The sequence below is a fragment of the Dermacentor albipictus genome, chromosome 9, assembly GCF_038994185.2.
Source record: "Dermacentor albipictus isolate Rhodes 1998 colony chromosome 9, USDA_Dalb.pri_finalv2, whole genome shotgun sequence".
NCBI classification, from domain to species: domain Eukaryota; kingdom Metazoa; phylum Arthropoda; class Arachnida; order Ixodida; family Ixodidae; genus Dermacentor; species Dermacentor albipictus.
In genome coordinates, this window is record NC_091829.1 from 57,474,664 (window position 1) to 57,501,795 (window position 27,132).

The following is a 27,132-nucleotide window of genomic DNA, read 5'->3' on the forward strand; positions in this document are numbered from 1 at the left end:
ATTTAACCTATCTAAATACATGTAAAAGGAGAATAAGTTTTTCTCGGCAACCAGTGCACCAAACTTGACGAAGCTTGTTGCATACAAAAAAAAAACCTAAAATCTAGTGACGGTCGGTCTGCAAATTTTAAATTAGGCCGTAATTTTTTTTATTCAAAACTAGCAAAAATCGAAAATTTCAAGAAAACGAAACTATTGAGTTTCCAACTCTGTAACTCAACCATGAAAAACGATAACATAATTCAGTTTATTGTACCTAATCGTACATCTAAAGTGGACAAAATTGATACGTTACACATGAACCTAAAAAAATTTTGTAATATGGGAATACAGCTTTTGCAGAACCCTTGTACACAACGTAATAAATTCACGTAAGATACAAATTGACATATCGAATTTATCCGCTCTGAATGTTCTAATAGATACCATTTCGAGAACCGTGACATCTGTTCTTGTTCCAGAGCTATTAAGCAGTAAACTTCGTGCTTCGATATTTTTCAAACTTTCAAATTGTTGAAAATCATTGTAACGAAATTCAGCCCCTAACTCGAAATTCCGCACCCAACAGTCACTTGAATTTAATCTTCTCTTTTAAATGCAACAAATTTCATTAAAATAGGTCTAGGAGGTATTTCAGAAAAGCGCTTTTGCGTTTTACATGTACTTGAATAGGCCGCGTCAGAGAATAGGCCGCGCCTCTAATGCACGAGGCATGGTATTTGCATTTCGCCCCCATCGAAATGCGGTCGTCGAAGCCGGCATTCGATCCCACGACCTCGTGCTCAGGAGCGCGATTTCATAGCCACTATGCCACCGCGGTAGGTGTTGAACATATCGCTTTTAGTGCAATAAACCTGGCAGTTGGTAGTGGTCGCTCCGTCCTTGGAAGGATTTTTTTTTGTTGACTGTTCACATTGCATTTTTTTTTTCGTGATGACCACTTAGAAAGAAGCTCACTTGTATGTTCTGTAAATGTATTTGGGCAGTTTTCCTTCCTTAATTTCGACAACATGTGTGCTTGTTCTCATATCTTTCGTTAGCCATTTACACACCCTACTCCCAATATCCGTTTTTCATCCACGGAAATCCCATTTTTGTTCACGTCGTGCTTCTTGATTAACGTTCGAGACGATGTATTTACTGCTTATTATTAATTTTTCATTCTCTCCATATCGATTTTCTGCCCTCACAGTTTCTAGAAGGTTAAAGAATTGCCTCCCTAGGTGTACTAGTAAAACTATATGTACCGCTGACCTCGCTTCCTTGTTCTAATAAACTATCAACACTAATGTTTCCTTTTCAACATACCCAACACCATTTCCCGTCCATCACATTGTTCAAGCCTAACAACTTATGTTTGTTATGTTGTTAGGCGTGTTAACAACCCCTGCCGTAGCACATAAGCTGGCCTAGCCTAACAAAGTCTTCCTGTCAAGACGTTGGCTCCGAGCCGAGGCTTCCCTTGTTCGTACTACCTCTCGTCACACCGTTGTGGATTGTGCCTCTATGAAAAGAGTATGTAATAAAACCACTGTGTGAAACTCACAGGATATTCCACTGGCGCTCATGGCTGCAAAACAAGAGAAGCACAAGGAAGGAGGCATCAGAACATCACTTCTTCGTCACGTCTACGTCATATGCGTCTTCTGAGGATGGCACCAGTTTCGAGATATGCACAGTCCAACTCTCGGTACAAATGCACTGCTGTGTCACGTAAAAAAAAAAATACTCTGCTTCACGCATTGCAGCACAAAAATAGCTGGAACGCCATTGTATTCCGTGGCATAACTGGAAAAATCTCGAAACTGGTGTTATTACAATTACTTATTACAATTCTTTAATTGCAATAAGTGCCGAAAGGTCATGAATTAAACAGTTAGCCAGTGGAACAATGCTAAATATTCAATAAGGCTAGCCTATTTCTCGCGGAAAAGATGTCTGCCTTATCGAGTAACTTATTTCAAGGGTTAGAAATGCGCTGTCTACCACAAACTAAAAAAAAAGAAATGGTGCACTGTATTGAAAAAAACTGGTATGATTCGTGCCACTTGATATGCGATTGAAAATTTTTAAATCACATTTTCATTCGTACATGTGTACAACGTGCCCACGACATGCGACAAAATTAGGCAAGCGTTGGGTGCCTCCTGACAAGCTTCAACGTCCCGGGTGGTCCACTGGATAGTCAGCGGTTAAGAGATAAACGCATACAGGTACTCGAGACCACGAGACATACAGTGATGCGGCATAATTATCGTACACATTTTTCAATTAAATTATATATGGGTGAAATATGTGCAGCATTGAATCCGAGCGGAGGCTTCCCTTGTTCGCCCGCTGCTTATCAATTTGTCTTCCTTCTTCGCGTTAACCCGTTGTCAGCAACAGACATAGCGGAATCTGATCTCCGAGGAAGTAAAAAAAGAAAGGGATTTGGCAGAAATATATTAACGAGAATACATAAAACATATGAATGGAAAATAATGAACGATACGCTATCTCAATGAACGAGGGAACCTGGACCGTAAAATACCTTCCATCCTTATAGAAGAGCGCAGGTGTAAATCAATAACTTACACCCCACACCCAAACGGTGTAAGCGTGTTTGTTATAGACCCATTTACACGCTTATTCATTTTCAACGTTGGAAATTATTTTACATAAATACTTTGAAAAACAAAGCGTTACCAGTTCCCAAGTTTCCAAAAAGTTTTCAAGCATCGACACCGATAGCAAGGCCTACGTCAGGCTTAATCTCCTCGAGGGCGCGCTCACAATACGCAGGTGACACGTGTTGGCTTGACGCAGCCGTCGGGCAGGAACGCACGACAACGGCGGTGACGGCGACGACGGCGTGAATGCGCCTATCATCATCATCATCATCATCATCATCATCATCATCGTCGTCGTCGTCGTCGTCATCATCATCATCATCATCCTGGTTACGCCCACTGCAGGGTAAAGGCCTGTCCCATACTTCAACAACCCCGGTCATGTACTAATTGTGGCCATGTCGTCCCTGTAAACTTCTTAATCTCATCCGCCCACTTTCTGCCGCCCCCTGCTACGCTTCCCTTTTCTTGGGATCCAGTCCGTAACCCTTAATGACCCTCGGTTATCTTCCCTCCTCATTACATGTCCTGCCCATGCCCATTTCTTTTTCATGATTTCAACTAAGATTTCATTAACTCGCGTTTCTTCCCTCACCCAATGAGAAGAAGAAGTTGCCAATGGGAGGGAACGCACTTCACGTCGGCTCCGTTTTCCAAGAATTTCGCTGTGATTATCGCTCATTCACCTCATGAATGTAACACCAGCGTATGCAGGAAGTCACCAAGATTCTACTGGCACCATATTCAAGGTGGGAAACGACTTCCTTCCCAATCACAGAGGCTTTTGACCAGCTCGACGCTACCCCTCACCGGAGCTCGCTTCGCCGGAGCAGTGATGGAAGTTCAAGTGAACGGGGAGGACATCTCCCCTGAAGATTTTCTCCAAGGCAACGGTTGCTGCACCATTCGATACAAGACCCAATTCAACGGCGAGGCCGCGCAAAGCAACACCCAGAACGGAACCCACTCCCGCACCGGCGAGGGAGCGAACGGCGACTGACAGCGTTCGCGTCAAAGACAGCGTAACGTCAAGCAACAAGTCATCAGGAACAGTAAAATGCCACTACTCCCACGAAGTGATTTCAAGGTCGTGATACGACCAAGAGGAAGCCTCGACGTTGCCGCCACCGGAACCGTGCTCCTCGCATCGGCCATTTACCGAGCGGCCAACGTACCGGGGCAAAAAGCAGGGGAGGACACGGTGTGCACCAAGAAACGCCAAAACATCATTGTCGTGAGTACACCTCACGCTACTCACGCCGCTAAGTACAGGCAACTAGAAGTATACGTACCCCCATTGCCTCGCAACATGCACCCCCAACACCACACAGGAAGGCGTAAAGCCAGGGCAAAACACATGACCAAAAGTTACTCTAACAACAAGGAGGCGGTCTTCACCGACGCAGCCCGCTATCGAGACAGGAAGAGTTTCGTGGCGGCAGTCACTAGCCACCGAGGCAACCACCTCACGAGCGTCACCGTGAACACGGCACATGCCGAAGCGTCAGAGGAAGCGGCCATAGCACTGGCCCTCACACAAACCAAAGCTACATACGTGATCTGCGACTCAACGGCAATTCGCAATTTTGCAAATGGGCGCATCTCGCAAGAGGCGTATCAGATACTCCAGTGACATCCCATACACCAGGAAGCAAGGGAGAGGCCGACGTTGACAACAGAAGGCACTTGCTCATTTGCGAAGGCATCCCGGCACACACTGGAATGAGCACCCCCAACGAAGCGGCTCACGGCGTTGCTCGAGGCCTGACTCACCGAGCAGCATCGGAGTAAGAGCCCCCGCGGGGTACTGCAAACGTCTGGGCATGGGAGGATCGTATGACTAGTTTTCACGACATCACGGCACACTACCAATTACAAAGACGCATATACTCATTCCCTCACGCTAGGTTAGACAGGACGCAAGCAGTACACTTCAGACAATTACAAACAGACTCTTACAGAAACCCCAGACTCATGCACGCCATGTATCCAGACATGTACACTACGAACAAATGCACGTCGTGTGGCGAGGTTGCCACACTAAACCACATGTTATGGGAGTGTTGGGACCTAAACAACAAGTCGGGCAGTGCCGACCCCTCCGTCTCTTCCACCGCCAGTCTCCGGTCACGCTGGATGACCGCACTGCTCAGCTCTGAACTGACAGCACAACTCTGGGCCGTCCAGCGAGCCGAGGAAGCCGCTTCGAGACAAGGTCTCGGAACCGCGTCCGCGGCGGGTGCCCAGACCCACTAAAAAGACGCTGGACTCAAATCTTGTTGATTTGAAATAAAAGTTTACGCTCTCTCCCTCACCCAATCTGCTCTTTTCTTATCCCTTAACGTTACACCCATCATTCTTCTTTCCATAGCTCGTTGCGTAGTCCTCAATTTGAGTGGAACCCCTTTCGTAAGCCTCCAGCTTTCTGCCCCGTCAAGCAACCGGCAAGCATATCGGCGTCTTCACTAATTTAACATAATCGCCTTTCTTTTACAGCCAGTTTTTTTTTCTTTCTGTGAAATTATTGGTTCATGACGCGGTGACGCATAATTCACGTGAGACAGCAGCGAATGGTGACGTTGCCGCTACCGCTGGCGCAGTTATCGGCCACGCTGCTGCATCGGGCCTCAAAAAGCGAGCAGCAGTGCATGAGGCTTCTTTGACCACGAAGGGAGGGAGAGAGATTTCACAGCATCACACTCGCCTGCGCTCGCTTATGCAGGAAAGAACCTGTCGCGTAGGGTACTTCATCGAGGTGAATTAGTTTGGAAAAAAACACCGGACTAGCTGCACCTATAGGACACAGTATCTGTGGTACAGGCGGGAAAAAAGAACGGACGCAGCTTGCACATGTCTTGGAACCTAGACCACTACCCCGCTGAGCCACCAGTTTCTACGCATTCCTTCAAATATCCGTGATTCGAAGAATCCCTTATGCGGGCATAAGACGCATCTTTCTCAGTCGCGGTGTTGCATTGGCGATCGACTTAAGGAAGCAGAAGAAAGAAAGGCGTTGCCTTTAACAGTAGTTCTTACCCGACGACTCAATCCCGGAGACTTCGCCTGGAAATGCGAAAAAAGCAAAATTACGACAGCAAAAATAAAAGATTAAAAATATCAGCATCGAGGGAAATTGGATCAGCACTGGTCCAAATAAAACTAACAGCCAAACCTACAACATCGACGCCAGTTTGTCAAACGCCGCAATTGGACGCCTAACACAGGAACTGCAATGTACTATTACATTATGATAAAATGTTTGCTGCCAGTTCGTGTTACATTCAGACATTAAAAGAAATCATAAAACTGTGACACCCAGCATGGCTATTCAAAGATGCATGCAACCTTTCAATGTCAAAGGGTGCACTTAAATGAAAACTGGTTCCGTTAAGTCGATTCGGAGCTGCACTGCGCCAATTGGCACGCCAACACACGGGGCCGAAAACAAGGACGAAACCACAGTGACTCAGAAAAGAGGCATGCGCTCGACGAGGAAACTCACCGCCTGAGATCGTTGACATCTCAGACATCTCAGCTGTGGAAAAAAAGGGAATCGGGTGTTAAGCACGTTGGAGCTCGTTACGGGCAAATTCATTCCGGAGCTGGTAGCGGCTACCGGAACTTACTCATGGCTGGAGTGGATTATTCGCTCGAAGTCGGAGAACGGTCCAGGAACACAGACAATGTCCTCAGAAGGGCGTGCACTGCGAAGAGTTAAAGCAAAGCGTATAAGATCGAGACGAAAACGCACGCGTAACAACGCCCATACAGCGTTCTGCACAGAAGTTGCTAAATTATGTGTCCAGCAGCGCACGCACACACGCACGCACACGCAGACAAGCCCACATGCGTCGTCATTCACGACAATTCTCTCTATTATGGCATTGGTCGTCACCAATCAAGACGTTAGGAACTGGAAGCTAAAACGAGGGTAAGCGGAGGTAAGTGGAGTAAGTCGTTTGCCGAGTGCACTTGCAAGAATCTGCTTGCCGGCAGATAGGGGGAGCAAGGTTGGCACGACGTCAGTTCTGCAACCGCTTTAACGGTCAAAGGGGAATGCCTAAGGTGAACGGGCTGCGTTTTTCCCTAAGTGGTATTTCCCCTTGCGCAGCACCATTCGTACTTACCGAATTCACTCGCACAGCTTACGGGTTTCCACAGCACACGATGCTATTGCAGCGCGACGTCTTGTTTCCCACGACCGGCGTGGGCAGCACTCGGGGCAGAGCGAAGGCCTACTTTCTTAGCGCCCGAAAATTCCGGACGCGAAAGGAGAAAAAGGCGACGTTAAGAGGCGGTGACGCTCACCTTGAGAGGTCGGCTCTTCCCGAAGAGCGTACACGTCCGCTCGGCTGCACACGTCACCGAAGGAACGAGACCCAACGGTCGGGGCCACGCGACGGTCGCGTGAAATGCACGCGCGGTGGCAGCCGTTAAAAGACGGCGTCGGAAACTGTGGCCCATACCCACTGTGGGAGATCGGCCGAGAATCATTGTCAGCGTTGTCGCGTTTTGCCCCCTACGGCAGAGAGCAGTGATCGTTAGTTTTGATTCTTCCAAGTAGCGGATTTTTTTCCTACAGTGGTGACCCGAGCCATGGTCACATCGGCGAGTCTGTCTTAACGGCGGAGTGAGCGTGAAATTCAAAGAGCTAGGGTTGTTTTGACAACTTTTCTTGATGCTATTGGGTTACGCTTTTTTACCATATAAATTATACCTATGTCCGATTCCAGCTATACACAGCAAACAATTTTCTACGCTCCACTGTACGACTCTCAGTGAAATCGGGCGCTGAAGGTAAGGCTAACCAACCTCTTTTTGTAAAGAAGACAGCGAGGAAAATCCTTGCACATACGTGTCCGGCACGTTGAGTTTCGCACGTGCATAACTCATTTGGTGGCGCCACCTCGTAGCGGCACACGTTAGTACGCTTTAGAATTCTGAATTTCAAACGCTCGCTCACTCGGATGACTCGTACCCCGTGACTGTCCATTCATCAGATATTTTTGATCACACTGCTCCAGCTGAGGTAGACGGAAGGCTTGAATGAACGAAGACTCGCGATTCAATTCTGTTAAGTGGGTGGGTTTAGGAGGAGCAGGAAAGAGACGGGGAAGGCAGGGATGTTAACCAGAAGAGCATCTGGTTGGCTGCGCTACCCTGGAGGACGGGAAAAACAGAATAGAAAGATGGAATGGAGAGATAGAGTGAGAGAGGAAGGAGAGACGGCGGCGAATTCTCGCACGCGCGTTTACGAATCCACGAAGTGAAAGTCGTTCAAACATGTCAGAGACAAATGTGACAAGCCTGTGGAGGCATTTTTTGTTTCTTGAGGGGTAACTTCATGGAGTGCAATGAAAACTAACCGGAAGCCTAAATTTCGAAATCTGCTTGAATTGGGCAGTATTTTGGATTATAAGTGCTTTTACGCGCGTAGTGGACCATTCGCTGAAAACGACTGTGGTGATTTAGACATATATTTAAATAAATAATCAATAATTGCAGAATAACCCTAGACCAGGAGGAAAAAATGTTTAAGTAGCACCAGCAGCCGGCAAATACAATATGCACGCATGGTACAGCAGTACGGGTGACAATGTAAAATGACTCGTGAGAGAATTCCAAGAGAAGCAAAGGAGGTACGGAAGGTACATAAAAAGTTATAGCCGTTGTTCAATCAAAAACCACCATTTTTATGCGCTAAACCACTTTTATCCTTCTGTAAATTTCCTTCTTATGATCAGGGTCCTCTGTGAGTAAATGACCTAGGTAACCGTACTCTTTATTTATTTATTAATTTATTTATTTATTTCGTGTACCCTCAGGGCCATTGGCATTGGAGAGGGGAGTGGTTACAGACTCTAGATGCTGACTGACGGTCTTGAACTCTCGATCGCTTTCGAGGCTATTATTAATTATCTTTGTCTTCTGCATAATAATGTCCAGCCCCAGTTTTACACTTTCTCTGTCAACGTCCTCAATGACTTGTTGCAACTCGTCCCCAGTGTTCCTGAACAGCAAAATGCCATCACATTTGCCATTGATCCTTGCTCCTATAGTCATCCCAGTTTAACAGCTTATACTTATGGTTCGGTCACGCCATCTGCCACAACGGCCGCATTTGTCATCCCACAACTTGGAATTACTCAACGATTTCGATTAGACCACAAATCAACATCTACGGCTGCAGAACTTGTGGGAATACGACAGCCTGTCCGTTTTATGAGAACGCAGACACCCCATAAATGGACGATATTGTGCGATGCCAAATCAGCGCTACAGGCACTAAAATACTTTTTAAAGTAAGGACAATACTATCTGCTCGTGCTGGAAATCGTCGAACTTTATCACAGTGCCGAGTTAAGTGGCCACATGATCACCTTTCAATGGATGCCTAGCCATTGTGGTGTCTTTGGTAATGAACTCGCTGACAGTGAGGCAAGGTCGGCCTCCTCTTCCTCTGATGAAGTACGGATTGCCTACTCGCGACCTGATACCAACTCCATGATCAAGGCACTCATGCAGGAGCTTACAAAGGCTTACAGAGCCCACTCTGATAATATTCACTGAAGTCTACATACGATTGACCCAGACGGTAAATTCAGTTTTTCCCGAAGCTTACACGGAGCAAAACATCATTGCTACACAGGATTCGGCTCGGCGTTGCTTTCACCCGTCGCTACGCACACCTCATCGGCCAATAGAACAACCCTGATTGTGTACACTGCCAGATGCCCAAAACACTGCAACACGTACTGTGCGACTGCCCAGCATATATGCTGGAGCGAAGGACGTTAGACAGTTTCCTAGCCAGCGTTGGCAGACTACTACTGTCGGAGGAAACTATCCTCGGCCCATGGCCTGACACTGCAATTTGAGTGCGTGCAACAAAAGTATTGTTGAAGTTCCTGCAGGACACCAAGCTCGACGAGCGGCTCTAGCGAGGAAACTGTCTCATGTGCATAAGCACTCACCACTTCTCTTATCATCATCATCCATCCCAATACTTTCACTCCCCTTCCCTCTTCCCCAGTGCAGAGTCGCAGACTAGAGCGCACTAGCTCATGTCGACCTCTCTGTCTTTCCTATCAATAAATTCTATTCATTATTAGCTTGAATACTGCTTCCAACCATGCAGTGAATAGCATCGGATAGACTGTGTCTCCTTGTCTAAACGCTTTCATTATAGCTATCTTCCGACTTATAGAGAATTAAGGTTGCTGTGCAGTCTCTGTAGATAGTTTCCAAGGTATTTACGTAAGCCTCTTGTACTCCTTGATTATCGAATGTCTGTTTGACTGTTGGCACCTCTACTGAATCAAATGCATTTTCGTAATCTATGAAAGCCATATAGAGAGACTGGCTGTAGTCTGCTAATTTCTCTATTACCTGATTGATGACGCATGTGATCCATTGTAGAGTATAACTTCCTGAAGCCAGCCTATTGTCTTGGTTGACTGAAGTCCAGTGTTACCCTTATTCTGTTCGAAATTACTTTGGTGAATATTTTACACAGTACTGGACGTAAGCTAATGGGCCTATAATTTTTGAATTCGTTAACGTCGCCCTTTTTGTGGATAAGTATAGTGTTGACATTCTTCCAGTTCTCTGGGTTCCTTGAAGTCGTGAAACAGTTCGTATAAAGAGCCGGCAGCTTTTCAAGCATTATATTTACTCCATCTTTGATTAAGTCGACGGTTAGTCCATCTTCTCCTGCCGCTTTTTCCCATTTCATGTTTTAAGGCCTACTAATTTCATCGCCATTTACAGAAGGATCCTCTATACACAGTTCATTTTTACTTTGAATTAAGTATCGTGGCTGCTCACGGTACTGCACAGGTCATTAGAGAATTCTTCTGCTGATTTAACTATATCTTTGTAATTGCGGATGCCGTTATCCTGCTTTTTTTATTGAAATGCATATTAGGAGCGTTTGGCGCCTTTATAGTGGCACCGGCTACTCCTTGTCACTTGGCAAAAGAAACAAATTTGCGTAAAAAGGGAGAATAGCGACACAATATATGGCACTCACTAGAACATTTGATGAATAAAAAATATACAGTCCAACAGTACGTGACAAGCTAAGTCCTGTGCATTAGTTCAGTCCACGTACGCATATATAAAGTCTGATATTCTGAACAGCCAAAACACACACCACATTTAATACACTGCAAGTACAGAACAGATTTATACATATTGCGTAAAAGTTGCGATCACCAAATAAACCGATTATGAACCACGAACAACGTTTGTGTTCCTCATTTAGCGTATGCGGATCATCTGATACTTAATATTTTCTGGAAATGTTGGTGTCTGCTAAAAACTTTTTCAGAGCGAGAAGCGCTCTCTTGAAGGCCCGCAGTTAGCCATAGGCCAAGTATCTTTTTTAGAGTGAATGGTCTTCTGTCTAATATCAACACAATTTGCTTGCAGTACCCTTCTTTGTGGATCGTATTTCTTGCACTCAAGGAGAAGATGATGCACATATTCGTCTGGATGGCCACAAGAACACTACGGACTAGAGACACGCTATATCCTGTGCAAGAAGTGTTTCGTAAATGCAGTACAAAGACGTAGGCGGTGTACCAATGCTTCAAATTTTCTGTTGTCTCTTAGATTTTCCGGCATTGATAAGTTTATACGTGGGTCTATAAAGTATAACTCCGAGTTTTTACTTTGCTGATAAAACCAGGTAGTTTTGCTGAGGCGACAAGAAATCTCTCTCAGGAGCAGACGGACTTCACTACGCAATACGCGATGATTGGTTGTCTATCCTTTATTGTGCGCCCGATTCGCAGCTGCATCCGTTGCAGTATTACCAGGAATATTGCAGTGCCCAGGTATCCACTGAACTGCAATTACGTGGTTTATTGCGCTTGCTTTTGTATGTTCTTTGAGTGCCTCATACAATAGCAAAGTGTTCAAAGAATTTTTCTTACTGCTCTGTAGTAATGTGAGAGCGGCTTGCGAATCGCTAAGGATAACCCATTTTTGCGAATGTTTTTCTGATGTTATGAAACGGAAAGCACACAGGCTTGCAAACAGTTTTGCCACGGTGGAAGATGTCTCTCCGAATAACTTAAATGGTTGCTCTAGCGCTAAATGTGGAATGACGAATGCTGAAGTCAAGGAATATTTATGAAACGAACCATCTATATAAACGTGGATGTACCCTGCTTTGTGCCTTTACCCTGCTTATCTTTGAGTGCATACATCTTGGCTTGTCCGGCGCGAAGTTTTCTTCTCACTGATTTCAGGCTGTGTCCATCTTTCACTGCTTCCTCAATCTTTCTCACGTTGTAATTTTGAATATCCCTTATCTTGTTCTATTCTATCTGATATCTTAGGTTGGACACTTTCATTCTTTGTGGTTTCTTTATTAGATGCTTTGTTACTTGCACAACAGACATTTCAATACCCTTATGGGTGTTAAAAAGGTGTTTCCTGCATTTACACCCATGTCTACACCCTTTCAGTACCGTTTTCGGCCAGAAGACCCTATAAGGGTGTACACCACACATAAGGTGTGACTTTGCTCAAATAAGGGTGGTAAATCGAAGACTGAAGGGTGTTGAACGGATTGATGCGTAAAATCTCGGTAATGTGTACAGGTCCGTGCATTGATAAACGTGTTCATGTATTGCATTTTAAATGCGAAAGCATTTTAAGTCCTTTCAGGTAGAAACGGTGGCGCTCTCCGCAACAACAATCCATATGGGACTTTGCTCATGCCAACCTTGCCATTTCCTTTGAAAGCATTCAGAACCGCGCCGCCCGTTTTATTCTCTCAAATTATTCACGTCATTCTAGCGTCACGTCCACGAAAAGAACACCAGGTCTACCTGACCTTTGGTAGCGTCGCAAGTACTTTCGTCTCTGTCTTTTTCATAGAATATGCTACTTTAACGCTTCTCTTAAAGAAAATCATTTCACCACACCAAATTCTCGCCTCGCGTCGACCATCAACAGAAAATTGACGTGCTAGTCTTCCGTTTTGCCAAGAACAGCCTCTGAATAGAACCGCTTTCCCGCCTCCACAATCTCAATTTGTGACACCACTAATTCAAGATCGCCGTTCATGGTGTCTTAGTTTGATTTTGTATTCTTGCCCTGCACTGCAAATATTGTATATTTTCGCCACGTCTTTCTGTTGTGCCTGCTAAGCCTTGAATATATGTATAATAAATAAATGAATAAAATGTGACGTCATTAGTGATACCAAACAGTAGTAAATAGAACGTAAATTCTGAGAAATTATAGGTAAATAATGTGGAATAATATGAGTTAGGGTGTGAACGTGGAGCTTATGCATGGAAAAGCTAAATAGCTTGCAAGAGAAAAAGGGCTACCGAGCTCCGCCTTAAAATCGAGCAAGCACTCGATTTATTGCTACATGTGCCGTTCTGGAGTTTCCTTACGCCGCCGAACTTTGATTTCGCGAAAACTTTTCCAACCGTCCGAAGAGCTGCGTGTGGCTTTCCAGGGCTACGTTATCTCGCTGCCCTAGTCCAAGAACTTCCAGGTAGAGCAAATCGGTAATGCTGACCAAACGCCGGTTTATCTGGATGTGCCATAACCTCTCATCGTGCTCGAAAAGGGCTCCAAACAAGTTTATGTCCGGTCCACTGGCAACGAGAAAACGGGAGTCACTGTCATGTTGTCGGACACTGCAGACAGACTCAAGCTCCCGCCCTATGCCGTCTTCAAGCGCAAGTGAGTGCCTAAAGGTGAGCTGCCGCCGAAAAAATGTGGTCATGAGATGCCATGAGAAAGCCTGGATGAACGAGCATCTTGTGCTTGACTGGATAAAGTCCGTCCGGTGTAGGCGGACCGGCGCGCTGTTGTCGTTCCCGTTCGTCCTCGTGCTTTACGTATTTCGTTGCCTTTTGAATGCCGTTGCCGTTGACGAGGCTGTTGCGTGAATCCCGGGTGCGATCATGTCTCAGCTGCATCCGTTAGGCGTTTGCGTGAACAAACCGTTCAAGGACGCGGTCAAGCGGTGTTACGCAGATTGGATGCGCTCAGGTGAGCCTGCAGTGACGCCGAGCTGGCGGTTGAAGCGGGTTTCGCCAGCCACGCTATGCAAGTGGATTGTGGACGGATGGGTCTGCATACCTTAGGACCTTGTGCGTCGCGCATTCAAGAAGTGCGGCATATCGAACGCGCTCGATGGCACAGATGATGGCACAGAGGTTCGATTGTTTCTTTGGCCGGTTACGATGGGTGTGTCCTCTGCGAGGTAAGGAAAATTCTGCCTAAATCAGCCTTCCACAAAGAATGCAGCATAGTCACATGAGAATTTCCAGCATGTGCAGTCCTCCCGCGTTTCTCGATGTCCATCGAGCCACTGCACCGTTTTTCTCGCCAATCGTACAGAATGAATCTGTGCCACCGTATGTGCCACAGGAACGCATCGCCTTAAATGCCAAAACCATAATGGAATTCTCAAATGCACAAAGGATTCTGAAAGTGATATGTCCATGCTATTCGTGACACGTCTCCCATTGCAGGTTCTTGTTATGAGCTCCACTTCTTTTTCTTTTAAGAGATAGCAGAGCTTTGGAAACGTTGTTTACCCTGCAGCATCTTCCATCTTCCAAATTATACTGTCGTTGTCAATACATCCTCATATACCATGTACATTAACGTGCGTTGTACAGTAAGTACAAACATGCAAATGCTACGTAGCTGTAGAGAACTAGGGTAATGTTTGCCCTCGCTTGGGCAGACTCTGATTATTTCTTGCATTCCGCCTAATTACATAGTATTAATTAGCTAACCAACTTCTGAATTATTACAATTGGAGGAATAATGTATTGCGGCGTGTTGCTTAAGTTGAATGATAGGAATATCGTGACACTCTGTGTAGTAAGCACTACATAATTCCTAAGGAGTTATTGAATTTGCAAAATTGCCGCCCGACAGCCCGCTCGAGGCGCTTTGCGCGTATTCGCAAGCTTGTTTCACATAGCATATAACAATCTCATTGATATGTATCGGGAGTTTTTCACGTTACTCTAGAGGTTTCTCACTTACACCTTCATTAAATTTTAATGTTTGAGTAGGTGAATAATTATTGAAGACTAATTAAGTAATCAGACGGAATGAAAAAAAAAACAAAACAAAATAATCTGAGCATCTCCTAGTGACGGAAAACAATACTTACTCGCTTCTGTGCAGCTACGAGGCATTCGCATACTTTTAAAACTCTGGCTCAAGTTAGCCGAGATACCCTGTCGTTATATTTAAATTAGGTTGTGGGGCTTTACCTGCCAAAACCAATTTCTGATTATGAGGCATGCCGTAGTGGAGGACACTGGAGAGAGAGAGAGAGAAACTTTATTGTGATTCTAAAGATTTGAAGGAGGGGTGGTCGGAGCCTCTCAGTCCAGGGCCCCACTGGCCTCTGCCGCCTGCCTGACCTGGCTAATTAAGGACTTTTGTCCTGCCAGATCGGAGCGGGCGAGCTGTGCCTCCCACTGCTCCATTGTCCTACTGGTGTTTGGCCTATGAGGGTGCTTAGTGCACTCCCAGGTTATGTGCATTAGGGTAGGTATGCCACCGCACCAAGGACAGTTGGCCCTATAACGAGTGGGATACATGGCGTTTAGCAATTTTAAATTGGGGAACACCCCGGTCTGTATTTTACGCCAATCGGCGGCCTCTTCCCCGTTAAGTTGTGGGCGAGGCGGCGGGTATTTTCTTCGGACTCCACGCTGATGAGCAAGGATGTCTTTGGCATTTAAATTGGTGGAATTTTGTGATGGGTAGTGCGGGTGGTTGGGGTTAGAAGAGGACGCCGTCGCTCGGTTAGTGAACCCTCGAGCTAACGCGTTAGCCTTTTCGTTCCCCTGTACCCCCGCGTGGCCCGGGCACCAGAGTAGGCGATGATAGTTGTTGAAGGATTTCGGGATTATCGCGAGGCTAGCCGCAGTCACGTGCCCCTTGAGAAACATGCGACATGTCTCCTGGGAGTCCGTGACCACGACCGAGTCCCTTTGCGAACGCTCCGCGTGAGCGAGTGCGATCGCCACTGCTAATATTTCAGCCGAGGCTGGGGATCCCGCCGTGGCCGACGCGGTAATTTGCTGTTGGCTGACAGCGTTCACGACTGCCAGGGCGTACCTCCTTTGGTAGCGCTGCCCGGTCGTGTCTGCATACAGAGCTGCGTCCGTGTAGTACGTGTTGTACCTATGGTTGTTAGAGTAGGCTGATTGAATGTGTTGTGCACGTGCTTTGCGCCTTTCTTTGTTGTACTCTGGATGCATATTCTTTGGAATTGGGGCTACTGTAATTTTGGATCTCATCGAAGGAGGGAGAGGTACGGCCTGCTCTGTGAGATAAATGGGGTATGCTGGGATATTGAGTCTAGCCAATATTGCCCTACCAGTTTTTGTGAAGCTGAGGCGCTCCCTCTGTCGCATCAGGGTGGCTTGCCTCAGTTCGAGGACACTGGAAGTTTTCAGCCCCTGGGGTTCTTTAACGTGCGCTTAAATTTAAGTACTTTCGCATTTCGCATTCGATCGAAATGCCGCCGCCGTGTCCAGGATTCGATTCCGCGACCTCGCGCTCAGCAGCCCAACACCATAACCACGGAGCAACCACGGCGGGTGCCCTGTAGTTCACTCGTAATGAATCGAGTATCAGAAAATTCGTGCCGGTCTGCGGTTTTTTTCTTCGCCGGCTCATTAGGCTAACTTTTTTTAGATAACCGCGGCTGCTCGTAATCAAAGAGTTGGTCTGTAGCTCTCGCTTAGAGCAAAGCAAAACACACGAGTAAGAGGTACGCTAATATTGTTGAACTACGCAAAGGCACGACTAATCAGGAAACGCAGTCCTGTCCGGTGTCGCACTTTATGACAGCACAACACGAGGTGAAGGCCAAGGCACAAGCTTGTCACTAGCGCCACACACACCACTCCACAGTCCGACGACCACTCTTCCTCAAGCTGCCTTGGTTCGGCTTTAGTTCAACCCGAGCCATGCCTTAATTACTCTGATTCGGTAGAACGGGTCGTCTCGGTCTTTTTCGTTGTACTGGGCACACGGGCTCGTCGCTTTGTTCCTGAAGTCCCCGAGGTGGGCGTTGAGGAGCAGCAGTGACATGCCCGGCCGCAGGAAGGTGGAATTGTCGGCCAACTTCTTGATCTGCGCGTGAGAGCAGAAAGGCGTTTTTGTTTGTTTTGTTTTACGGATAGGGCTCACTTCTGGAGCACAGCTTGCGCGCGTCTCAGTCAATTTGGAAGATGCCTCGGACAGGTTTTCACACTGTACAGACGAGACGCTTTCTGCAACGTTTCTACACAATAGAAAAAGAAAGAAAAGGAAACTAATTGAGCACAGGTCGGCAAAGCGCCGCGAAGTACCTCGTATTTTTCAGAAAAAAAATTTATTTCTGCGGAAGAAAAATTTGTCCTGGTAAGCGGATGGAACCCGCGAACAAGGCCTTTCCGTGCAGGTTGCTTTGAGTTCTATCTACGCAGCACGCCAGCTGATTGCGGGCCAATTTTTTAAGAAGTGCATTTGTTTGGGCGAGCATGCAGCAGTCCATAATAACTACTTGCTGCGCACTAACTGAATGACGAAGGACAGGGATTTTGACGAACACAAGCGAACAGTTGCGCTTGCGTTCGTGAAATCCTTGGCCTTCGTCATACAATGGTCGCAACAATAATTTATTATGGTGAATTATTCGGTACCCTAAATGTAGCCCGAACCCACAAGTAAGACACGGCTCCGAGTACCTCAGAAATAAAGCGTGCGATCATTTCTTTTTCATTGTGACACCCACACGCATGTCCTTTGTAAGTTCGCGTTATACTCGGGTCGAATACAGTTGTTTTCCTCAAGTTTTCCTCTCGTGTGTACAGACTCCGGCTTTTCGCGCCTGTCATGACGCCGGGAAAAAGCGCTCGGAAAATTCGTCATCCAATGCAGGTTGCAAACTAGCTGCGCCCGATGTAATGCAAATAAATATAAACAATTGCTGCATTCAAAAAACTGAGAACGGTGCAGGGGCAAGAGAAACGAGGCTTCGTGACGTCTATGCAGCCGTTATTTCGTCACAAACGTCAGGAACAGATTTTAAAGTCTGGCCTTTCTGCTAATAAGCTGAAGTACTCCCGCCTACGGAAATGCAGGTTGAGTTTAAAGGATAGCATTCTTAGTGCTGGAATGGAATTTATGCTTTTCCATATTGCCCTGTCAACGATCTTATTTTCCAAGCAGAAAAAATAAATTAAGACTCCTGGTGCAGCAGGTATGTGTAACTTCACGCGCATCTTCGGTTCTGCCTTGCAAACGGTCTCATTAAATTGTGTCGTCTTGCTCGTCGATAATTCAGGCAAGAGTTGGTGAACCCGCATGTGGCGCCATCTGGCAGACATTCGGGGAAACGACTACTTTCGCCTCCGACGTTGGTCTCGGAGGCGCACATGACATCAGAGGTTGCACAAATCTTTTCCAAAACTTACAATACCAAAATAGAACTTTCTATCCTGGGTAAAGGTGTCCTGTTATGCGTGAAACGAGAGGCAGGAAAACAAGAAATAAAGTTTATGCCCTCATAAAAGAAGGCGTCGAATGATAGTGGCACAGATACACCTCAATTATACAAAACCACGACAGGCGACGCCGTCAGAGGGACAGAGACCTTCGCACTCATGGCGAATTGTGGGATTGTGCGGGAATTTTACCAATGTACAGTTCAATCCTTGGATCCAGCTGTTTCTGTACTCGGTCGTGTATGTGCCTCGCAGGCGCGTCACTAGATGCCTAATTAATATAACACTGCCGCGTCGGGATCTCAATGCTGCAATGGAAGCGGCATTACATCGCTGGCACGTGCGCCACAATAATGCTTCCGACATCATTTAAGTTTGTCACCCGATGGGAAGATCGATCGAATCTTCGATTCTTCAACCGGACAGCCTTAAAGAGCTCGAGTCGCGGAAATGCCAGCGTTGGTGGCGTTATGACGTGAAAATCCTGATTGATCGATAGGGTCGTGAATGCGAGTTACGTGGTGTCGTTCTAGGGAACACGACAGGTGATGTTCACGCAAATGCGTGGCCACCTGTGTAAGGGAGGAACAGGCAAGAGTATAAACCAGCCAAGGGGCCGCCGAGTTGGTGTCCGCGTGGTGACGGAGTAATTTGACACTACAGGACTCGTCTGTCCGGAGTAGTGGACCGATGGAAACTTTCCATTCGTCGGCCCAGGAGTCTGCCACGCGGCGTTGCCAACCTGAAATTACTGTTCGTCTGTGGGGAATGGGTATACCGATTAAGTGCAGGCTGGGCCCGCTCTAGGCCGTCGAGAGAAAACACGTGTGCGATGGCTGCGGTGACGTCTACCAGTGCGTGGTGCTCTTTTGACTCGTCTTCTTCGGTGGGTTCTGATGGAACGCGCACTCCTGCTCGGTGGGGAGGTCGGCCACGTCAGACCGAAGCGGGGAAGGCGGGGATGAAGGCTGGGCACGCTGACGCGATGCGCCATAATAGTTTCCTATAGGATTCGGAATATAGGGCGAGAGAGGCGGAGGCAATGCAGAAAAAGCGGGCCGGGAATCCGGAGTATCGAACAAAGGAGGCCCAAGCCAAGCGACTGATACGTCAATCCGAGGAGCAGCAACGAGCACGAGACAGACTCAGCCGGCCTGATCAGGTTCCATTCGCGAAGGCGAAACTGAAGAGTCACCCAAGATGCTAATAAATACTATTTCAGTAGTTCCCTTCAGCATAGCCATGTGCTTGCTGCGGTTAAGCTAGGGAAGCACTGCAACACATTTTATTCGAGTGTGAAATTATCTACCCAGCTGTCGGTTTAGGCTCCTCTGGCCTCTTTGTGAAGCCTTTGGGTTCCGAGATAGCAGGGGTAAACATTTCCGCAAAAGAGCTTTGTAAGAGGCGCTTGGATGTTCGGTGGCCAAACAGCAGAGAGACGTAAAATAAGGGAGGTATAAAAACACAAAATTCCTAGTAGTGTTCAGAAAGTTTGATGCTGGGAATCATTCGTGTCTGTGTGTGTTTGAAGAAGATTGGTAGGAGATTAGGCCAAATAAGAACAAGAGCTTGGTGGCGCAACCCACCACCCTGTTTGAGAGGGGTGATAATAGCATCCATCCATCGACCATTCCATCCGCGAATGAACCGCCATGTTCTGAACCGGGGGACTTCTATGAAACTTCGCTACCAGGTATATTGCATACCAAGGTACATTGACATCGCCATCATTATCATTATCATAATTTACGTCCACAGCACGACCAAGGCGTCTCCCTGCGATCTCCAATTACCCCTGTCCTGCGCGAACCGATTCCAACTAGCGCCCGGGAATTTCCTAATTTCATCACCTCGCCTAGTATTTTGCCGTCCTCGACGGCGCTTCCTTCCGTCGGCACCCATTCATGGCACCCATTCGCCTAATCTGTGCATTACTTGACCTGCACATCTCAATTTTTTTCTCTTGATGACAATTAGAATATTGATTATACCCGTTTGCTCTCTGTTTCGAACCGCTTTCTTTCTGTCTCTTACCGTTATACCTAGCATTCTTCGTTCTATCGCAGTTTGCGCGGGCTTTAATTTGTGCTGGAGCTTCTTTGTCAGTCTTCAAGTTTCTGGCTTGTATGTCAGCACCACTGAAAGGTACTGATTGTACACCTTCCTTTTCAGTTAATGACTATCTTCCAGTCAGCAGCTGACATTTCGGCCGTGTGCGATGCAACTCATTATATTCTTCTGTGAATTTCCTTCTCGTGGTAAGGGTTTCACGTGATTGATAGCCCTAGGTAAACGTACTTTTTCAGTGACTCTAGAGGCTGACTGGTGATCTTGAACTCTTGTTCCCTTGCTCTGCTCTTCATGATTATGTTTGTTTTCTGCATAATAATCCTCAACCCCACTTTTACACTCTCTGTTAAGGTCCTCAATCATTTGTTGTAACTGGTCTCTGGTGTTACTGAACAGAACAATGTCATCTTGAAACCGAAGGCTTCAGGATATTCGCCGTCGATCCTTGCACCTAAGCCTTCTCAGTTTGTTTGCTTGAATATTTCTTCCAAACACGCAGTGAATAGCACTGGAGAGGGTGTCTTTGCCTTACCCCTTTCTTTATAGGCATCTTCCTACTTTTGTTGTCTTGAATTGAGGTAGCTGTGCAAACTCTGTAAATATTTTTCAAGAAATGTATGCAATCGGCCTGTAGCATTATTTGCTTAATGCCTCTATGACTGCTGCTATCTCTACTGAATCAAATGCCTTTTCGTAATCTATGAAAGCCATACGGTGAAGCTGATTGTAGTCTGCGGATTTCTCGATGACCTGATAACATGGATGTGATCGATTGCAGAGTATCCCTTCCTGAAGGCAGCGTTTTCCATTGGTTGACTAAGTCCAGTGTTGCCCTTATTCTATTGCAGAATATCTTGCTGAATATTTTATATATTCATCGGAGTAAGCTAATGGGCCTATAATGTTTCAATTATATAATGTCTCCCTTTGTCTGGATCAGTATTATGTTTGCATTCTTCCAGTTTTCTAGAACCCTTGATGTCGATAGACACTTCGTGTAGAGTGTCACCAGCTTTTGAATCATTATGTTTCCCCCATCTTTGATTAAATCGACTGTTATTACATCCCCTGCCGCTTTACCTCGTTTCATGTTTCGCAAGGCCCTTCTGACCTAATCGTTAGTTATAGGTGGAGAGTCTCCAACCTGTTCATTACTGCTTCCAATGGAGGTAACGTGGCTCCTCTGGGTACTACACATGTCTGTATAGAATTCTTCCGCTGCTTTTACTATACCTTCGACATTACTCATGATATTACCCTGCTTATCTTTCAGTTCGCACCTCTTGGTTTGTCCTGTGCGAAGATTCCTTCTGACTAATTTCAGGCTGGCTGAGTCCATTGGTTACGGGTTCTTCAGTCTTTTATAGTTTAGTATATCACTTATTTTCGCCTTGTTGATTAGTTTTGACAGTTACACGAATTCTGTCTTATCTCTTGAGTTGGACGCTCTCGTGCTTTTTCGTTTCCTTATTACGTCCTTTGTTACTTGGCAGAGCTTGCCTACTGGTTGCCTTGGTGCCTATCCTCCCACTTCCATTGTTGCCTCTGAAGCCAGCCTCCTTACTGTTTCATTCATTACCTCTATGTCATCATCATCTCTCTGTTTTAAGGCTGCATATTTGTTTACAAGTGCCAGTCGAAATTTGTCTGCTTTTGCCCTTACTGCCTTTAAGTTGACCTGTTTCTTCACTAATTTTGCTCTTTCTCGGTTCAAATTGAGGTGAATCCTAGCCCTCGCTTACTTATGACCACTGAAATTTACCCTACCTATCACTTCTACATCATATGCTATGCTGGGATGGGCAGAAAGTACGAAATAAATTTCATGTTTTGTTTCACCATTAGGGCTTTTCCAAGTACACTTTGTGTTGCTTCGCTTAATCAAGCAGGTGTTCATCGTTCGCAGCTTATTCTTTTCTGCGAACTCTACCAGCATCTCTGTTCTAGGGTTCCTAGAATCGATGCCGTTGTTGTCACTTGCTTGTTCACCAGCCTGTTTTTTCGCCACTGTTGCATTGAAGTGGCCCATTACTGCAGTATACTGAGTTTGCACTTCCCTCATCCCTAATTCATCATCTCCATAAAACTGATCTTCTTCATCATCATCGAGAGTGGATGTTGGAGCACAGGTAAGCTTGTACCACCTTTAATCTATACCTCTTATTAAGTCTGACTGCGACTACTGCTACACTCTCCCAAATGCTGTGGAATTCGTCAATGTTGCCCGCTATGTCCTTATGGATTAGGAATCCTACCTTGTATTGTTTTTTATCTGGGCGACCTCTATAGCAGAGGACGTGGCCATTATTCAGCAATGTACAAGCCTCACCTGTTCTTCTAATATCACTAAAGCCGATGATGTCCAAAACAATCTCTGATAGTTCCTCAAAGAGTCCTGCTAAGCTATGCTTACTCGACAGTGTTCTGGTGTTAGAAGTTGACAGGGTCAGTTTTTATCGGCCGCCTGTCCGGATCCAGAGATTCTTGGTACACTCTGCTGCGTGCAACCTTATTGCCTTTCAGCCTAGCCACGTGCTTGCGGCGCTGAAGCCAGGGAAAGAATGCAACACATTTTATTAGGATGTGAAGTTATCTTCCCAGCATTGGTATAGCTGTCTAATAAAGCTGTCAATTGTCTTGTAGTTCCCCATGAAGCTGTAGTGGCAATTTGCTTGGTAAATATTGCAACCACGTCACATAACGGAGAAAGTATTTTTGCCCGACTGCCTCTCGACCCATATTGCTGGCTTCCTTGACATTGGGAAATGAACATGGCGCATCAAGCAAACAAGAGGCACGACGAATTGTCCCAGTCAATTTCATCAACTGGTGCTTTGGGAAAGGAGATAACCGTACGGTAAAATATCGTGCCTGGCCAATGCACAGCAGGCCTTGTCCTGCAAGTGCCCTATCATCTGAGATGCGCTGTTTGTGTGCGGCTCACACTTCGCTGTCCTTCACAAATAGCACGTGTCCGCCTGCATTTGGACGTCGCACACACGTCACGTGATTTGCTAGCACCTTTCGCACTCGACAACACGGGTTCCGCAGTGCAATAACATCGCGCGGCGTTTGAATTGAGGCGCGCAACACGGGGCGCACGCATGCAGAAATATATTCGGGGTTCGCGCTTCAGGTGTGCAGGGAACTCACCTTGTAGAATAGAGTGTTGTTGCTCTCGAAGAGTATGACCTGCGATATATCCGCCTCTGATTGGGCCACCTCGACGCCTTCAAATCTTTTGGCTCGGTTGGTCTGGTTGTTTGCTAGGCAAGGCTAGAAAATAAGAAGAGCGGAATAGCATATCTTTGTAACAAGAGGTAGCGTAGGAATAAAAAAACACGATCTTCTGAGACCGCACGAAGAACGAGCGATCGTTCTTCGTACCCCTTCAGAGAGTTGTAGGAAGCGAGCGGTTAAAGCGTATCACTGCAGGAAATAGACGCGGCCCGGCACGGGGGCACTTGTTGGCTTTTAGGATTTGTTGCTGCATACGTAGATCCTCCATACCCTCATACGTAGAATCGATAGGGGGATCAGTACTCTCCTCTGAACGGTAAATCTTTTAGCTGCTGCATGCCGCATTTATGAATTTATGTATATATTTGCGTAGTGCTAGGCGGACCTACTAATCTTTCCGGCGTCATGCGCATCACACTTCAACTCTGGAATAAAAGAATACAACTGTATTTGTAACTGTACGTTCCAAATTACAGTAAACTGTAAGTCGTTTACGTGCACATGCTAAAGCTTTGAAATATCATACAACAAAGCACCTCGTATGACACGTGATGTCACGGACACATACTCTAAGATTATTTACGCCCTTAAAGATGAATGGCTGTGTAAAACTGTTCCATTGCTCGCTTCTTTATTTATTCACGTCACCTCATTTGGTCTCACGGGTTCCAGCATCGGAGCAAGAACACGCTTTTTCTTGCGAAGGTGCGATTTTTAAACCAATATACGCCCTTATTCACATATAGGTTTGTGCACAGTTGTACCGTGCAGTATTACTACTCGGCCTAAGAATTTCGCGTCTGTAAGCACGCGAATTCGGCGACATTGTGGTGGTCCTGGACATCTTTCTTTCCTCCTCTCTTGACGTGAAAACCAATTTAGATAGCACAATGACACGACTAGTGTTTCCTACATGTATTGTATACCTGTTGCGCAGGTAATTGCAAATACCTGTTGCGAGGCAATTGCAAATAGCTTTCGGATTGCCAAGTAACGTGTTCGCAAAATGAGCTTGGGGTCGCGAAAAATAATAGGAAAAGTTTACCACGACGTCGAAGTTGGTGACGTAGAGGCTCTTGCACGGCATGTTGACCAAATCTGAGTCGACACCTTTCTTTGCGGACTTTACGGTGTAGACGAGGGTGCCCAGCTCGAAGGACAGCCCCACCTTGGTGTTGGAGGGGAATTGCTTGTCTCTCGTCATGAGCGTTGTAATGGTTCTCTGCGCGCAGAATGCAAAAATGAAATAAAAACCAGTAAGCAAGTATTACAGGAGGCGGTTCTTTAAATGGCACATACAAACCTGGCAATATATCTATTGGCAAGCCTGTATGTGCCCTATATATATATATATATATATATATATATATTAATATATATATATATATTTATATATATATGCATTTGAGACAGAGGTCGGAAATCGAGAGGCTCGATTTTGTCATGTCCATATAATGCCAAGAGACACTGAAGCCGAGGAAAGCATCGGGGAAAATAACCGTGGCTGAAGCTGCAATGTAGAACATAGGGAAAGGGAATTGAAAGTGGGCGATAAGGTAACGCGTCGGCGGTTCGTTCGCGTGCGTAACTGAGCTACCACAGCGCCGTTTTCGCATCCACTCTTGTTCAGTATTACGCGTGTTCTAAATCTAGGCCTGCTATCCGTAGTTAACTTACTCTACGCTTTCCTAGTTTTAACTGTCTGTTGGCGTCACACGTCTGACATTTTGGCCGATGATGTGACACGATACGTGAAGTGCAGGATCAGCAAACGTCACAAAGGGATGTTCTGCATGCCCCACGATGGCCATGTGACGTCACGATGGTCATGTGACTTCACGATGGCCATGAGTTTCTCTGGCTAGCGCACCCAGAGATACGCATGCAATAACACCCAAGAAAGTTAACGTGAGGACAGCCGCCGTCGTAGCAAAATTCGTAAAACGGCCTTTTTTAAATTTTAAACGGTTACATTTTTTTTCTGAAACATGCACAATGCGTAACTCAAATATGAACGCCTCTTTCAGCCAAGCCTACGAAATTTTCTTGCTGCATTGAACACCAAGGGGTTGGCATTTGGTGGCGGGGCTTCTTCCGGCAAGAGCTCGTCTACTACGTCCGTCTACCACCGGTCACGCTATGCTAAATCCACCACCTTGTCAGTAGTCGCAGCCAGTGATCTGTGTTGCTTCCTTTGTTTTACAACTATTGATTTTTTTGCCGCGCTGCGCCTTGAAAACTGAGCGAAGCCGTATTCACACTGCGACATTAGCCGTCTGGAGTGGCGTGGAACCAATTTCGGCGGCGACGATATTCGCCAGTATATCCGTTTCCGTGCCGATCGGTCCCGGACCGATATTTAGTTGGCGCCGGATTCCCTCACCGCGTACCAATCAGGCGCGATGAGCTAGTTCTGTCGCTGTCCCTAAGGTGAGCTGTGACATTGGAATTGCTAATCTAACTGATGCATAAACACCTCGTTCTTTTCGACGAGCGCCACGTAAACTACAAGGACAACGGACTACAAGGGCCTGGGGAATAAGGTCGGTCGCGAACACGCCGCTGGCAACGTCTCTTCGGTGAACGCTTCCACTACGCGTCATGCATCTTCAGAAAGGTGCTCGCCAGCAGGCTCTGGCAGTAGTACCTCTTTTTTCTCAGGATTTATTATCGTCGTTGCGAGATGTGATGATGAGACTCAAAGTGAAAACACGCGAACCCCACACGAGCTGAGATAGCTGCGCAGATTCGAGCCGCGGGAACACCCGTGATACAAAACCGGCCACGAGGCGTTCATTTCAGGGATCGCCAGCTGTTTGTGCGCAGGCGCGAGTGAGAGCGGGCGCGAGAGAGAAAATCTGGGAGCTTTTGCTTCTTGAATGTATGGCATTGCCTAGGCACTACGGAGCAGGTTTCTTAGCGCGCGTTGTATTCGTTTGTCTCCATTCGTGCCGATATTGCTGAGTACGGTCGAGTTTGTTTACGCTCCGACGCTGGCTGCCCGCGCAGTGAGCCAGTGGGCACGGACGCCCCATTTGGTGATCGCTGTGTCTGAAGGGGCAAGGTTCTAACTGTTGTTGTGTAAGTCGCGGGTTGCCTTTTCCGTCCTGACCATAGAGTGGATTTTTTACGAGCACTGCTCCAGGAGGGCACATGTAACCGGCAAAAGGAGGCCTCAGGAATGCAAGATGGCGCATGATCTCCAACGCACCCAAAAGATAGGGGGGGGGGGTGTTCAAAGCTGGAAGCAGGGTGGCCCGTGGGGTGCGGCCGCGGTGGCCTAAACGTGCCAGGGGGTGTTCGCATAAAAAATGGGTGGTTCGCGACAGTAGACAGCCGATATTATGCATCCGTGGCACGTGCGGTTCTAGCTCTGCTGTCCCCGTTGCCGCTTTTGTGTCCACGAGGCTCCGCCAATAATGCGAAATAATGACTCGTTGTTGCAATAAATGAAAAACACCGTTGAATAAAAATATCGTTACGTCCAGCCACCAACCAACGCTAAGTTCACCACTGCCGCGCCCAGTGACTTCTGAAACACCAGTCAGAACCAGTCAATCAGTCAGAGTACGTCGGAAAGAGTTTTTTGCGGCATAGGCCCTGATGGTGAGTCAGTCAGCCTACGGACAAACGGCTACAAGAAAACTTGAGCACGTAATAACTGGATTTCTTTGTTCTTTCTGCGCATGCGTGATGAGCAGTGGGTG

At 46.6% G+C, this 27,132-nt stretch overlaps 2 protein-coding genes across 2 annotated transcripts in view; both read right to left on the bottom strand.

The window, feature by feature from the left end:
- The window catches only part of LOC139049966 (uncharacterized), a 78,579-nt gene extending 71,544 nt beyond the window's left edge, over positions 1–7,035 (bottom strand). Inside the window, exons 1-5 of the mRNA XM_070525908.1 lie at positions 6,921–7,035; positions 6,239–6,316; positions 6,115–6,147; positions 5,649–5,675; positions 1,547–1,570 (exon numbers count right to left, since the gene is read on the bottom strand). The gene's annotated coding sequence lies outside the window, so the exon portion shown is untranslated. The remainder of the gene's footprint in view (positions 1–1,546; positions 1,571–5,648; positions 5,676–6,114; positions 6,148–6,238; positions 6,317–6,920) is intronic.
- Positions 7,036–16,389: 9,354 nt separating this feature from the next.
- LOC135921372 (uncharacterized) overlaps positions 16,390–27,132 on the bottom strand; it is a 49,313-nt gene continuing 38,570 nt past the window's right edge. The window contains exons 6-8 of the mRNA XM_065455708.2: positions 24,471–24,647; positions 23,339–23,461; positions 16,390–16,760 (exon numbers count right to left, since the gene is read on the bottom strand). Coding sequence (XP_065311780.1) covers positions 16,578–16,760; positions 23,339–23,461; positions 24,471–24,647 — 483 coding nt within the window. The 3' untranslated portion in view covers positions 16,390–16,577. The remainder of the gene's footprint in view (positions 16,761–23,338; positions 23,462–24,470; positions 24,648–27,132) is intronic.